Here is a 14,856-nt window from a genome sequence, read left to right as displayed (position 1 = left end):
GTAGGGGTGTTTTTTTTTTTTAATTAAAAAATTATTATTAAATATAAATAGAAAAATAAAAAAAATAGCAATTTTACATATATTTTTTTTGCCACTTATTTTTTTTTATTGGAAATTTTTATCACGTCACGCGAATGTAACACATTCTCTATATACATTTTGCTGATTAGGCAAAAAATACTCAATTGAAACAAAATTCGGGGACTTTAGGGGTTTGATAGGTACAGGCCTTAGTTTAGGAGCCTAAGTGAATTTTCGAAACAATTTTAAGGTTCTATCGATGGGGTTGACCTATTTTAAACGACTGCTCTAAAGTTTCCCTCTCCCGACTTTGTCTTTCGGACCTGTCCATAAAAAGGAACCAATACCTATTTTGGCCGGCCCGATACAAATTGACGAAGCGCGAACTCCTAGCCCAGCCCATTTTGTTCTTACAAATCCAACAGTTGAAAACGAAACCCGGTACGGGTAGTTTTAGCTGCCGGAGTTTCATCGGAACTGCGAAAATGGCGGTGTTTCTCGGAATAGTTCGTCCTCCGTCGCAGCATTCACTCTTCTCTATCATCCGTTTCACTCGCCAATTTTCATTCACCAATAACAATTCAATCTCAATTTCAAAAAAAGCGAAATTACAATTCAAACCCTTCTTCACTGCTTCTCTTCATTCTAGTAAGTAATTGTCGCTCAGTTTTCTTCATTTTAACAGAATTACAGCTCATCTATGTCTATTTTTGAAAAATATTTGCATCACGTAGCTCATACGTTGTGTATAAACAGCTTTTATAAAAAGTTGTTGCATTTTATATAATGATTTTTTCACATGTATAATGTTGTATAAGTATTTTTCAAAATTTCCCTTAATTTTATTCACGTTACAGGTTCTGCAAGTTCTCGGAATGGAGATGAGGTATCAGCAAATCAATCTGAGATAATATTTATAGGAACAGGAACAAGTGAAGGAATTCCGCGAGTGAGCTGCCTCACTAATCCTTTGAAGACATGCCCTGTAAGTCTGTGAAATCTAATGCCACAGCTAATTTTGTAGGGTGTATAAGAATAGTGCTTAATAACGTGTATTATTAATGCTGACATTAGTAATGGTGTTATGAGTTATGCTGAAATTATTTCTTATGTACTAATTTTTTTGTGTGTATTAAAAATAACATGCTCTGCGTAATTTCTAAAGAAAACTAGTATTTGCTTATAAAAATACCCTCCACAAATACGTGAAAAGTATGTGGAAAAGGTTTTGAGGGGCAATTTGTATCTTTAACATGTTAATGCATGCATTAAGAACCCTTGCACTGCCAATACCATGATCTGCCATGTATAAATAAAGTGTGCATTAACTATATGGACTTCTTTTAATGTCCTATTATAGGTATGCTCAAAGGCTAAAGAACCGGGTAGCAGAAATAGGAGACTGAACACCAGCATCCTTATTCGCCGCACCAGGCCGTCTGGCAACTGTAACTTACTTGTAGATGTTGGGAAGTATGTCAGGAGACTTTTACCATTTGGTTTTGGATGGTGATAAATTGTAGGGAAAAAAATTCTTAGGTTCTGAGTCTTATTGTCTGAGAGCACTTTCTCTTTGTGCGATGCAGGTTCTTCTACCATAGTGCTCTGAAGTGGTTTCCTTCTTATGGGTAAGACGCTTCCTTGACTTCATATATTACTTTGTTTCACTTCACCTGCCTCTAGTGTGAAGCAAGAAAATAGTTTTTCCTGCGAAAAATGTTAAGGCTACATGCATCAACCTCTGTAGATTCAAGTCTTAGGTAACTCATTCTCCTGCTACTAGTGTGAAGCAAGAAAATAATTTTTCGTGCGACAAATGTTAAGGCTACATGCATCAAGCTCTGTAGATTCAAGTCTTAGGTAACTCATTCTACTGCTGATTGTACTTTTTTTTTTTCTTTGGGACCTAGTTAGGGAAGTAGATAGTTATGATCTTTATATCAGAAGCTCAGCCTTTGAACCCACAAATGTTGCAAATAATTGTGATTATTTTGATGCTGCTCCGCATCATCTCATAACCACATCAATAGATCAGCTTGTTATAAATTCAGTTCAATCAGCTACCATATGTTACATATGTTCTTTGGTTGAATATGCCATGATTCTTGTGTGTTGTCTTTGATTGATAACAGAGTTCGCTTTTTCAAGCATATCATAATGGGATTATACTTCCCTGTGACCCATCAGTTTTCAATTAAAAGGCTTATAGAACTCTTAAAAGATTTTATGTGGTTCCTCGTTTGCTTATCAAAGGGAAAAAAAGGAGTATTTCAAAATAACTCTATTGTTCCATATCTTGCGAGTGAGACATCCTTGTAGCTTGGAAGACTTCATTTATTACATTTACTATTGACGTTGTGATAATAGTGCCTATGAATTTCTTTCCATATTGTCCTTCTTCCCAGTATTTGCTTTTCTGACAGAAGCTTTTCATGACCTATTGAGCGTGTGTTGAGTACCAAGAGAGCATCAGTAGGTGAGGCTGGATCCAGTGGGATAATTGGTGAAAGAGGATTTTGTTCCGAGATATAGTTTGAAGAGGATATTGAACGTGCTAAATTATATGTCCGAGACAACAGAATTTTGGCATTACTCTTCTAGAAATAAAAGCTTCATAACTTGTTGCTTAGCACCCAAGGGTGTGGCCTAGTGGTTCAATGAAGTTGGGATGAGCACCATGAGGTCTCAGGTTCAATTCCCAGCAGAGACAAACACTAGGTGTTTTCTTCCCATCTGTTCTAGCCTTGGTGGACGGAGTTACCTGGTACCTGTTGCTGGTGGGAGGTGGCAGGTATCCCGTGGATTTAGTCGAAGTGAGCGCAAGCTGGCCCGGACACCACGGTTATCAAGAAAAAAAATTGTTGCTTATGATCTGATTGCCTTACTCGTGTCTAGTTTTTCTGTGTCAGGATAAGAACAATTGATGCGGTCATTATAACTCATTCCCATGCTGATGCAATCGGAGGTCTCTGATAAATCTCATGTGATGTTTATTGCGGTGTGGATATGTTTTTTCCTGTCCATACACTGCACCCCACCCCCCAAAAAAGTTCCTCACTTCACCCCATATCTCAAAGTGCACACACTCCTGCAGGTATGGATGATCTTCGCGATTGGACTAATAATGTCCAGCCCTCTGTTCCTATTTATGTGGCCAGTCGTGACTTCGAGGTCTGAATTCTTCTGAAGTTCGTAAGATGCAGTTTTTGATTTTTTTTCATGAAGCTACAGATATGAACATTCGTGCCACTAGTGATAATGCATCATTTCATTGTTAGCATCTCTTGGTTAGCTGAGTGATTACGGAATTGGATTCATTCAGCCTTTATCATTTTCTTGATAGCTAATACCTTATTCATGTGTGGCTTACTTTGAATTAGTGAGCAAATTACAGTGGTGCAAGTTTAGAAAATTCATACATAAACAAAGAACTTGCCGTAGCTGAACAGATTCAACTTGAAGATTCTATATTTATGACAACCAGGTTGCAAGAATGCACAGCGATACATAGTTATTGAAGTACTAATCGGAATTTTCCAAATTTTACCATAAGATTGGTTGTAGGGGCTGTGCATTAAACGTTAAATACTGAACCATGTCTTGCTGGAAATCTTCAGCTACTAATTGGAATTTCTCAAAAGTTAATCTGTTTTATAGTTCACTAGTATTCTTTTGCCAGTCCTGAGCTAGCAACATGCAACAATAACAACAACATACCCAGTGTATTCCCACATAGTGGGATACCCAGTGTATTCCCACATAGTGGGGTCTGGGAACCATACCACTACCTGAGATAGCAGCATGCCTGAGTTTATATGACTTGCTCCCGAAATTGTTATTTTTATTAGCTCAAAATGTGCCAATTTTTTCCAAATTTTAGGTGATGAAGAAAACTCACTATTATTTGGTAGACAAAAGTAGTGTCGTTGAAGGAGCTGCAGTCTCAGAGTTGCAATTTAACATCATCAAGGAAGATCCATTCATTGTACATGATCTTGAGGTTGAGGCCTTTTACCCTACTAGTTGATTTATTTGGATTCATTAATATTTTTTCAAATATCTGATAGCTAAAGGGTGTGATACTATGTCCAAAGCAACTGTGTCCCAAGTAAGTGATAGTAAAACCCACTTGTTTTCTTGGAGATCATACTGTTCCACTGATTATTTGGCTAGTATCCTAGCTTCTTGTTACTATTTGTATAGGTAATCCTGTTAAGTCAAAACATGGCTAGGCGATGGCACTGTAAAGTATATACTTTAATTTAAAGATCTAAATTGTTGTGACCAGGTTTTTGTACTTCTATTTTGCACAGTTGCCACCTTCCGAGTGGCAACTTGAATGCACTTGTCTCCAATTGCTCAAATTCCTAGTGGAAATAGCATCCTAAGGTGCAGCAGGGGCAAAAAAATTTCCAGTCATGAACCTGCGGTTAATAAGTTAGACAAGGCTATTAAAAACGGTAACCCATTGTTTAAGAAAACTCATGCATACCTATGTACTTGCTATATGGATAGATAGAGAAATTGTACAACACAGAAGTTGACCTTCTGTAGTTATTGTTGTCTCTCTCACGGTTTGTTCCGTTCTTCCAAGTTCAATCGGCCTTCTGGAGACTATAACGTAGAAAAGATGCGTACAAAGCGTTGTAGGCAGCATTGGCAGCCTATCCCAATGCAAGTATCTGCGTATGATTCCATTGCCTGAACCCGTGACCTAAGGTCACATGTAGACAACTTTACCGTTGCTCCAAGGCTCCCCCCACCTTTGGAGACGGTAGCATCGATCCCTTAACTAAAATTATTTGTGCATTCTAAGTTGAAATGGTTAGTTATCATGGCTTTGTTAATTATTTATTCATAATGATCTCCATTGGTCTCCTAGTAGATAATTCCTTTACCAGTGTGGCATGGTCCCGGTTATCGTTCTTTGGGCTTTCGATTTGGGAGTACCTGTTATATCAGGTAAACCTTATTCTCTTATTTTGAATTTTTCATCAGCAGGCATGAACCTGAGTCACTAATGTTTTCCTTATCCCTACCCCGACCTGACTTTCTTAGTGATGCAAGTGATATACCCGAAGAAACCTATCCACTTCTACACGACTGTGAACTCCTTATCTTGGTTGGTCTCTCTCTCTCTCTCTCTTCCTTTTGAACTCTGTGTTCCTTTATCCAGCAGTTGGTCATCATTAAATGCGTAACCATCTAACCAATTTCTCGTGTCATTTTTAGGATGCTCTGCGACCAGATAGATCTTCCTCAACACATTTTGGACTTCCAAGGGTGAGCTCTAAACTTTTATATCTCTTTTGGGCTGATTTGAGGGCAGCGGTATCTAGAGCATTTAACAGTTGAATAATTTTACCTTTCTGTCATTGACATTTCCATGATAACGAATGAAGGCTCTGGACGAAGTGCGAAAAATCAAACCAAAAAGAACACTTTTCACTGGTATGTTGGTTCGTCTTTTCCTATTTTATTTTTCTTTTCAATGTTTTGTGCACAATCAAAGCTATGTGGTACTTTCTTTTCCTATTTTACTGCTGTATATGATAGTTTAGACTTTCAGTATCTCCTTCAGCTTGTGCCTTTTAGACCTTAGTAGATCTTCAAGTACGAGAGATTTGATTTGTCTTTGAGGAGAATTTTTACACCAATTATATGAATTACTTGGTGAATACTAATTTTATAATACTGATAAATCAATAATAATTGAAATTTGATGCACATCAAGAGCTTCTTCATAGCTAACGGGCGCATGTTTTGATGTGGTTTGAAGGCATGATGCATCTCATGGATCATGAAGTAGTAAATGAAGGGCTACTGAAACTGAAGGAGACAGAAGGCATCGATGTGCAACTTAGCTATGACGGGCTTCGAGTGCCAGTGAGCTTGTAGGCTTTCAGGTCTGACTTGACAAACCTTGCATCGCACAAATTTTTGGGGACCAATGTGACGTCCCTCTATCCTTGAATATGCATATTTTAGTTTCATTTGTGTTGAAGGATGCTCTTTGTTTACCAAAACAATTTACAAGCACTAATTGGAGATGTTATTTGTATCGAAAGACACAAAGGATTTTAAGTCAGCGGGTGCAAAATACAATTGCATCCACGGTCATTATTTTTTTGTGACGATGGATACATACTGCAAACTCAATATGAATATTATTTCCAACAATATATATTTCAAATTCTTTCATTTTCTTTGTGTTTCTTTTACTCTGCACGCGCTCAACATGGTCTTGTCTCCTATACGTGACTTCTTCCAAGTAACCGAACCAAGATTCTCATTAAGGAGATTCAAATTATAAAGAAGTAAACACAGAAAAAGTCAAGGGAATGTAACATCTACTCTATATAAAAAAGATTGATCTTGTATACTATCTTATTGGTATTTGTTAGAATTTTATTCAAGTAGCTATTTGAGTTTAGTATGAAAGGTTCATAGGTGAAGTTGTAGATTTTGGAATCAAATTGTGGTCTTTTCAAGTTGGACATGCCTTGAGAATTGAAAAGATAGGAATAAATGGAAATTTCGTGGGTGAAGAAAAAGGGTCAAATAAAAGATTGTAAGAACAAATGGAGAGTGTGGAAAAGTTGAAAATGAGGAGCCATGGCATATTGACAATTTTCTTACTTCTCTGTAAACACGACAAGTTGGAGTCAACATCTTTAATATATACGGAATAATCAAGTATAGTACTTCTCTTTTTGATAAGCATGAACTGCAAAAGTGGTCAACTTGAGGCTGTGTGCTCAGTGCTCTAAGTAGTAAAAGCTTTTTCTTGTACAAATTGTGACATCTTCAATTTCTCAAACTCGTAATAACTAAATTAAGTTGCATATATATATATAAATGACAAAAATGAGGTAAGGTTATTTGATATTGTTTGGTTTTGTTTAAAATCGTGGTGAGTGAACTTCAAAACATTGAGATTGAAATCATATTGAAGGAAATTGTTTAGAAAGATTTAAATCTCTCGGAAAGTTCATGCAAATCTAGCGAAAAATTGTATATGAGGAAAGAAGGTGCACCAATGTTCATCTGGTCGATTCCAATTTGTCTGAACTTGTTCTGAATTAAGTGTAGTTAGTGTTATGATTCCAAACTCTACTACTAGAAAAAACATTCGATCTTGCTATCTATGAATATGGAAAGATAGAATCATAAAAGTCTATTATATGCTTCTGTAAGAACAGATCGAAGTTGTGATTTCTTAATAATTTATTATCAGTTACGTCATGACTCTTCTTTTTAACTGTTCCATTGAGTTAATATTGAAACAAAATCAAAATTTATTTTTGGTTGAGACCCAAAGCCGTGGATAAGGAGAGGTATATGGATGCAAGTTGCATGGGGGTTTTGATTTTGAAATGTGGTATATGGCATGGGCCACGTGTAATGTGGGCTCCACTAGTTGGTCCCCACCTTCCTTTCTCAGTTTCCTTTGTAGACTTCTACTGCAATTTCCTTGCCCACACGCTTTGAATTTTTATTTTTTTTTTCCTTTTTTTAATTATTACCACTTTCTTTAATTCTGTTTTATTCCGAGTAATATTACTACAAATTTTAGATATGTCTTTCGTCTCTGTTTACTTAAATTTCTTAATCGGCTCGTTACTAAATATGATGAAATCGAAAGAAAGCAAACGAGACTGATCCTACAAGTCCGTCCCTGCCAATATAGAACTACTATATGTTGTATGTATGAGCTCGAGTTTTAATTAATTAACTTTATATATAGATCGATTGTCTAAGAAAATCTTACATAACTATTATTCAAGTCTAACTTTATCTGTTGTAGCAAATACTCTAACTATTAGTATATAGTAATGTTAAGGGTGATGTAGACATCGTTGCTGAGGGGGCTATTGAAATTGTCAGTATGCAGTTGTTTCCTAACTCGTTCTGCGAAACTCGAATTGTCTCTCAACATAATGGTCATTGACAGTACTCTATTACTATTACTATTACTTTCTTTCTCTTGCTGTCATGCATAATAATATGACTAATGGGTCCTCTTTTTTGCTCAATCATTTTTCCCTTTGCATCCCATCTGACCCCACTTCTTCTATCCTATGCCTTCTCGTGATCTTCCTTGTTAGTATTGTATTACTCTCTTGCTTTTTATTTGTCTGATTTTACATGACAGGAAGCTTAAAAATTGGTGAGGATTTTTGAATGTTATGGTCGTAAATTAATATATGTAGAATGTATTAATGTATTTCTTAATTTTATGGTTTAAACATATCACGTGGAAAATTGAAATTCGAATTTATGTTACATAAGGATAAAACACTTTATACCTACTATAATATTTCAAAGTTTTAACTTAAACTATTTGATTAAGGATGAAAAGATTTTAATTAGGCCGACTTCACTACTTACTAGTTAATCTTTTACGGGATATATATATTCTCGATCTGCTAAGATGCATGAATTTACTTAAGAGAACTCTAATTAATAATCTGATAGTAAATTAATAATAATAGAATGAATCTAATAAACTTGTGGAGAACAACACGAGTAGCACTCTAGGAGCTCACATTATTAGACCTTTTTCTCTTAATGTATGTATATGTTTTCTGATGACCTTTTTAAACTATATTAATTTTTATAAAATAAAGCAGATCATACAGTATGGTATATTATTTTTAAAAAGTGAGAGATGAGCTGGGAGAGCATGTCTGAGACTTTAGGTAGAGCAAGATCCCATTTCCAAAATTAAATCATTGAGGAATAAACAAGATAATGACAAAAACAATAGCATTATTTTATTTCACTTTACCATACTTTTTATTTTCCTCGTAAACTGTGTATACATATTTTTATTCTGGACACTACCTAATAAGACAATCCTGTTTTACTTTTTTAAATTAATATTGGTTGTTTTTATTTACTTTTGCTTTATAAAGTACTACTATTAATACTGAAAAAATCGAAAATGATATCATCACAATTATAGTATACAGTTGTTACCTATAGTATATTGTAGCGATGTCGACAGAAAGAAACAATTTCAGTTTTAATCTTGAGGTGCTAAGTGTGTGTTTGGACATGATTTGAAATCAAGAATTTAAAATTAGGATCATTTGAAGTTGAAATTTTATCTCGACATGTATTTGAATTTCTTAAGTTGTACGTTTATAAACATAAGAACTTCATAATTTATGAAACTATTAAATATTTGTAATTACATGCCATTACAAACTTTCAGATACATATATATGATTTAATAAAGATTCATTGGTCTGATAAATAAAATCAATAATAGTTGCGACAAGCCATTTTTTGATAAAATCCTCCCTCATGATACAAATAATTTCTTCACATCGAATATGAGTCTTTTTTATGATTTATTTTTGTGAAATATAAACTTATGAGTTATTCTATTTTCAAAAAAAAAATAAAAATCAAAATCATGATTTGAAGTTAAATGTTGAAACCTTTTACAAATTTTACAAACAAACGCGAGTTTAAAATCAACGCTTGAATTTAGAACACCTACTAAATTTAGTGCACTGAGGTATACGGGTAACGGGTCAATTGATTTATATTCTTATAAAAGTATCTCTATTTTCATACATATAGAAATAATTTTCTTTTATTTAAATTTGTTAATAGATCGAAAACCATTTCCACGAGATTTACTGTGTATGCACGTGCGACCATAGAATTCTTGAAAAATTAAGTCTGATTAGCGTACCAATTAATTGGGAATATATTGTAGTCATTGAGATTGAGTTGGTCAAATTTCTTTTTAAGTCCAACGCTCTTAGAAGTATTTTCATGATCAAGAAGACTTACATTAACCAATAGAATATATAAAATATTTACTTTTATCTGTTATAATATACTATTTGTTTGAATGATCATGAATATAACTACACAACTAGTGAAAAGTCATATACCCAGTTTTTCAGGTTGATAGCTATATTACTTTCTCCCTAATTGGGATCCGTGAAGACACTCATTTTCAAAATGTTCTTGTTTATAATTTGTTCTCCTTTTCTGATTTTAAAATTTTCTTACAGTTTAGTCAATTTCACACATTTAACTAGGAAAAAAAAGAATAAAGGATCTAAAAATCTAAAAAACAAAATCAAGTCATCCACAAAAGACCCGTCTATAACTTTAGTTTGCTTTTTTACATCCCTTCATGTGAAAAAAAAGTTAGATTTAAGGGTCTTTCTCTTGTTACCATTCTGTAAACTAGCAGCAAAGTCAAAATATTCATCGAATGAATTCAAAATATTTTGTATAAATAATTTTAATTCAACATATGCAATGTAATTAATCGATCAAGTGATTTAGATGAAACTCTTGCATCCATAACGCCGTCCTTACAATAAAGGATGGACCTTTAAGGGGTCATTGAATTATAATTGCGATTAAGACTTGAATAAAAATAACTTATCGATCTCACATTCTATATAGAATAAGTTCTATCAAGATTTTGGATAAAGCTAGTATAGATTTTAGCTAATATCTTCAATTAAATTCCATAATCTGTATACCAAAATAACCTTCCTAATTCTCTTGAACCAGACAATCCCTAAGCGTACAAAATATAAAGATAAATTAATGTTATTTAATCATCGAATGGTGGCTAAAATGTTCCATCTCATAGCTTATACCTAATGGATTTTTAGGAAATGCTAATAAGCTGAGGAAAGAGGAAGGAGAGTAAAGTTAGGCACAGCTCACTATTTCCATTTTTAAAAATCTTATATTTTTAAAATTAGAATATACTGCAGAATGTCAGAAATTTCTGCAACGCTTGTCTTCCAAAAAAACAAATATAAGGTTGAATGATTAATGAAATGAAAGGTAGATAAAGGGGAAGCTACTTGTAAAGAAGTGAAAGGAAAAAATAGTAAACTTTTAGGGAACACTGGTGTAAGATGCTTGTGTTAGAGTAGAATTAAGAGTTAATCAATAACTCAATCATGTACACCGTAAATAATAGAAAAAGGGTTCTACTCATATGTACCAATGATGTTAAAATCAACATTTCCATTTCTATGTTCCTTCACTTTCCTTTTTACCGGTATCCAGATTAATTTCAATGCATCTCAACTAAATTCACGTGATACGTAATATAAGATTAAAAAATTAGTACAGATGAAAAGATTAGCCTACTGTTTTTCATCAAGTTACTCCACATTCTCTCTTATTTCAAATCTCAAATCTTTACATACACAAATCAAGCACTAGTTCTACATGGCTTTTTTAACTTTATGAGAGGAGGGAAAGTGATTTTTTAACAGAAAATGAATCTTTTTTCTTTTGAAAAACCTTGTTAAAAGGCAGAATTATTACTAGTAAATACAATAAAGAAAGATATGTATATTTATTTTTTTTCTTTATGAGGTTTGAGAAGAGAACAAAAGAAAAGACAGAAAGTGCACGTCAGAGTTAGCCGTAGGGTGGTCTTCTTCTCTCTCTCTCTCCTTCTCACTTTCTTTCTTGTGGAGAGGATTACAGAGGGGATTCCCTCTTCTCATCCATATCTCTTTCTCTCTCTCTTTCTTCACAGTTGTAAGAAGTTTGGTTTGGTCCAGTTTCATTTGTTCTTATGTGCATGCTTATTATTGGATTTTCTTGATTTTAGTATATCCATAGGAAACTTGAATGAAAAAAAAGTGTTCTTTACTTCTCTCTCTCTCTCTCTCTAAATTCTTGCTTGCTTCTTTCTCTTTGTTTTCTTTATTTTTTCGCTTGGGGTTTTGACAAATACAAGATTTGTTTGTTGGGTTGATGCCAAAGGAAGAAGAAACCACAAAGACTAGAGGTAGTTGAAGGTGTTTCATTTTTTTGTTCAGGTTCAAACAACTCTTAAAAGAAACCAATTATGTCACCTACTTTATATTTTTTCTAAGTTTGTTTTTGTCTCTTTAGATCTTTTTAACATATTTCTTTGCTCACACCGTGACTATATATAAGTGTTTCTTGAAAAATCTTCAGTGCTTATGAAATTGAAAATCTCAAAATCAGCTTGCTAGAAGATGATGATGAAAGGTTTAATGAATCAACAAGTACCTGGTGTTGTGGAGGAGAACATGTCCAATTTAACATCTGCATCTGGTGAAGCTAGTGTATCTTCTTCAAATCGAAATGATAACAATAATACTACTGGAGGAATCTATCCTCCTCAGTATACTTTTGCTCCTCCAATTCAACAAGCCCAACCTGCACAGCAACAAATCAAGAAGAAAAGAAATCAACCAGGAAATCCAGGTCAAAATTCGAAGCTCTTTTGTTTTTTTTTTTGAACTTTGAACTACTTTTCTTTTATGCTTATGAAATCCATTCAACTTTTTCTTTTCCCCCTTTTTGGGACCAATCATGTGGTAACAGACCCAGATGCTGAAGTGATAGCTTTGTCACCAAAGACACTAATGGCAACAAACAGATTTGTTTGTGAAATCTGTAACAAAGGATTTCAAAGGGATCAGAATCTGCAGCTACACAGAAGAGGACACAACTTGCCATGGAAGCTCAAGCAGAGAACAAGCAAAGAAATTAGAAAAAAGGTTTACGTTTGCCCCGAAACCAGCTGTGTTCACCATGACCCAGCAAGAGCACTTGGTGACCTTACGGGAATCAAAAAGCATTTTTGTAGAAAACATGGTGAGAAGAAGTGGAAATGCGAGAAGTGTTCAAAGCGTTACGCTGTTCAATCGGATTGGAAAGCTCACTCGAAAACTTGTGGAACTAAAGAGTATAGATGTGACTGTGGAACACTTTTCTCAAGGTAAACAACAATGGAAATTAATTATCAATCATACAGTTGTCTCTTCTTCGTTCACTTTAAGTTATCTCAAATTTGAATTTCAGGAGGGATAGTTTCATAACTCACAGAGCATTTTGCGATGCATTAGCGGAAGAGAGTGCAAGAGCGATAACAGGAAATCCAATTCTACCGACTCCTTCGACATCTCATATGAATTTTCAGTTTCAACCATTTAACGCTGAAATTCCAGTTACATTTTCCTTGAAGAAAGAGCAACAAACCGGGTTCAATTTGAGGCCTGAAATTCCATCATGGCTATTGGTTGGAGGTGGTGGTGGTCCTGGACCTGGTCCAGGTCCTCCTCCGCCATCACCTATTGAGCTAAGCTCATCGATCTTCCAATCCTCTAGGTTCGGTGATCAGGACTACGCGCAGAATCACCAACAACAAGGATTCATGAACCCTAACCCTAGTCTATCCGGACCTACATCCGGAGCAATGGCTTCTTCCTCTCCACATATTTCTGCAACTGCGTTGTTGCAGAAAGCAGCTCAGATGGGTGCTACCATGAGCAACAAAGCTAGTACTGTTTCTGCAGCAGCAGCATTAGGTCCAGCCATGCTGGTCAGACCCCACCAAATTCACGTGTCTTCTTCTGCTACTGCTACTGAGTCTGTTAACAACGCAACAGATTTTGGACTCAATTTGTCTTCACGTGAAGACCTTACATCTGGGTTTTTCAATAGCTTGGCTTCTTATGGAAATAAAGCTGCTACTGCTACTGCTTCTGCCGTAGTTGCTCACGCCACAATGCCTGTATCAACTCCAACTCCGTCTTCTCTTAACGATATGATGAATTCGTTCTCTTCCACTACTCCTACCGGATTTGAAGGATCAAACTTCGATGATCCATTCAGCAGCATTGGCATTTTGAATCCAAAAAACGGCAATGGTGATGGTAACGATGATATGACGAAAGATTTCTTAGGCCTAAGACCTCTTTCACATAGCGACATTTTCAACATAGCTGGTCTAGTTAATACTTCCAATGAAAATCAATCGCAAAATCACAAAACATGGCAAAGTTAAGTTAAGCACAGTACAATTTTACGCGTAAAATGCAGGTTCTATTCCTCCCTCTCTTCCTAGTCGTTAATGGCTGTAATTGTTAGTAGATCTGTATTATTTTTATATTTTTAGCTTATGCTTTTTTTTTTTTTGGCTCAGAATAAAGAGATAGCTAGAACTGGAGAAGAAAAACCCTAGCCTTGATTGTCTCTTTTGTTATTACCTAGCTGTTATGGACAGTGACATTTTTATACAAAAATAGTGCATTCTGAAGCACTCGGATGAGTAAAATTTAATTCATGTTGTGGAAGGATTTTTGTCCTTTGAATATCTTTTTGCACTGTCATTCATAGAATTTATTATATTTGTGATAGTTCATACCTATAAATCCATCCTTTCTAGTTCACTTAAAAAACAAATTTTTCTTACCTTTAATCAAACAATTTATATATATATAGATCTACTAAATGGTTAAGGAGTGTTTTCGATCACAAATTTTGAAACTCTTTTTGATCTTTCTTAAATTTTGTGTCAATTGAAACGATGCAACATAAATTGTAACGAAGAGAGTATTTGTTTAGTGCTTGGACCACGTCTCTGCACTGTTTCCTATATTGATTTTGTTCATGATCTTAAATGGTAGTATATTGTAATAACTTGTTTGTATGAACTCTTTTAGATAGTGACATCCAAATTAAATTCATATTTAGTTGATAACTAACTCATATGTTCTTTATAATTTTAAGAAGCATTTAATATGTAGTTGTAGCTTTTATTGCAATTCCTGAAGATATATTAATCATTTCATATGATAAGTAGTCAGTGATGACCGACCGGACGGTTTGTTCATATTGTATATTGATAGTAAATTGTTTGATATATTAAATTGTATGACGTGACTGATATTACACTACTACTATAGTACCTTCCTCCATTACAATTGAAGTGTTTTACTTTTTTTTTTTTAATCAGTTTCAAAATGAGGGCCTCTTTCTAATTTTAGTAAGTTTTCAATTCTGACAGTCTAA

At 34.5% G+C, this 14,856-nt stretch overlaps 2 protein-coding genes across 10 annotated transcripts; both read left to right on the top strand.

The window, feature by feature from the left end:
• Positions 1-345: 345 nt before the first annotated feature.
• Positions 346-6,222, top strand: LOC107861727 (putative hydrolase C777.06c). Its single transcript, XM_016707072.2, has 12 exons — positions 346-669; positions 879-1,006; positions 1,382-1,494; positions 1,608-1,649; positions 2,931-2,986; positions 3,116-3,192; positions 3,902-4,021; positions 4,907-4,983; positions 5,080-5,143; positions 5,254-5,304; positions 5,424-5,472; positions 5,801-6,222. The coding sequence occupies exons 1-12, from the start codon at positions 507-509 to the stop codon at positions 5,917-5,919; spliced, it is 1,059 nt and encodes a 352-aa protein (XP_016562558.1). The 5' UTR covers positions 346-506; the 3' UTR covers positions 5,920-6,222.
• Positions 6,223-11,403: 5,181 nt separating this feature from the next.
• Positions 11,404-14,156, top strand: LOC107861728 (protein indeterminate-domain 7). 9 transcript variants are annotated; one of them, XM_047410178.1, is made up of 5 exons: positions 11,407-11,818; positions 11,992-12,264; positions 12,385-12,781; positions 12,865-13,884; positions 13,988-14,156. In XM_047410178.1, exons 2-4 carry the CDS (start codon positions 12,033-12,035, stop codon positions 13,847-13,849), a joined length of 1,614 nt encoding a protein of 537 aa, XP_047266134.1. In that variant the 5' UTR covers positions 11,407-11,818; positions 11,992-12,032; the 3' UTR covers positions 13,850-13,884; positions 13,988-14,156. The 9 variants fall into 9 exon arrangements, with proteins under 9 accessions (XP_047266138.1, XP_047266134.1, XP_047266130.1 ...); XM_047410180.1 differs by having other exon boundaries at positions 11,415-11,818; positions 12,022-12,264; XM_047410181.1 differs by having other exon boundaries at positions 11,415-11,849; positions 12,022-12,264.
• Positions 14,157-14,856: the final 700 nt, after the last annotated feature.

Source organism: Capsicum annuum, chromosome 3 (genome assembly GCF_002878395.1).
Source record: "Capsicum annuum cultivar UCD-10X-F1 chromosome 3, UCD10Xv1.1, whole genome shotgun sequence".
In the NCBI taxonomy this organism is placed as follows: Eukaryota; Viridiplantae; Streptophyta; class Magnoliopsida; order Solanales; family Solanaceae; genus Capsicum; species Capsicum annuum.
This window is presented reverse-complemented; position numbering and strand designations above follow the sequence as displayed.

Bases quoted from the DNA above. Each gene is read 5' to 3' on its own strand.
- LOC107861728 (XM_047410178.1), top strand. From the start codon at position 12,033: ATGATGATGAAAGGTTTAATGAATCAACAAGTACCTGGTGTTGTGGAG. The intron at 12,265-12,384 runs GTCAAAATTCGA...ATGTGGTAACAG, and splicing joins AAATCAACCAGGAAATCCAG to ACCCAGATGCTGAAGTGATA. The intron at 12,782-12,864 runs GTAAACAACAAT...TTTGAATTTCAG, and splicing joins TGTGGAACACTTTTCTCAAG to GAGGGATAGTTTCATAACTC.
- LOC107861727 (XM_016707072.2), top strand. From the start codon at position 507: ATGGCGGTGTTTCTCGGAATAGTTCGTCCTCCGTCGCAGCATTCACTC. The intron at 4,984-5,079 runs GTAAACCTTATT...TGACTTTCTTAG, and splicing joins GGGAGTACCTGTTATATCAG to TGATGCAAGTGATATACCCG. The intron at 5,305-5,423 runs GTGAGCTCTAAA...TAACGAATGAAG, and splicing joins CACATTTTGGACTTCCAAGG to GCTCTGGACGAAGTGCGAAA.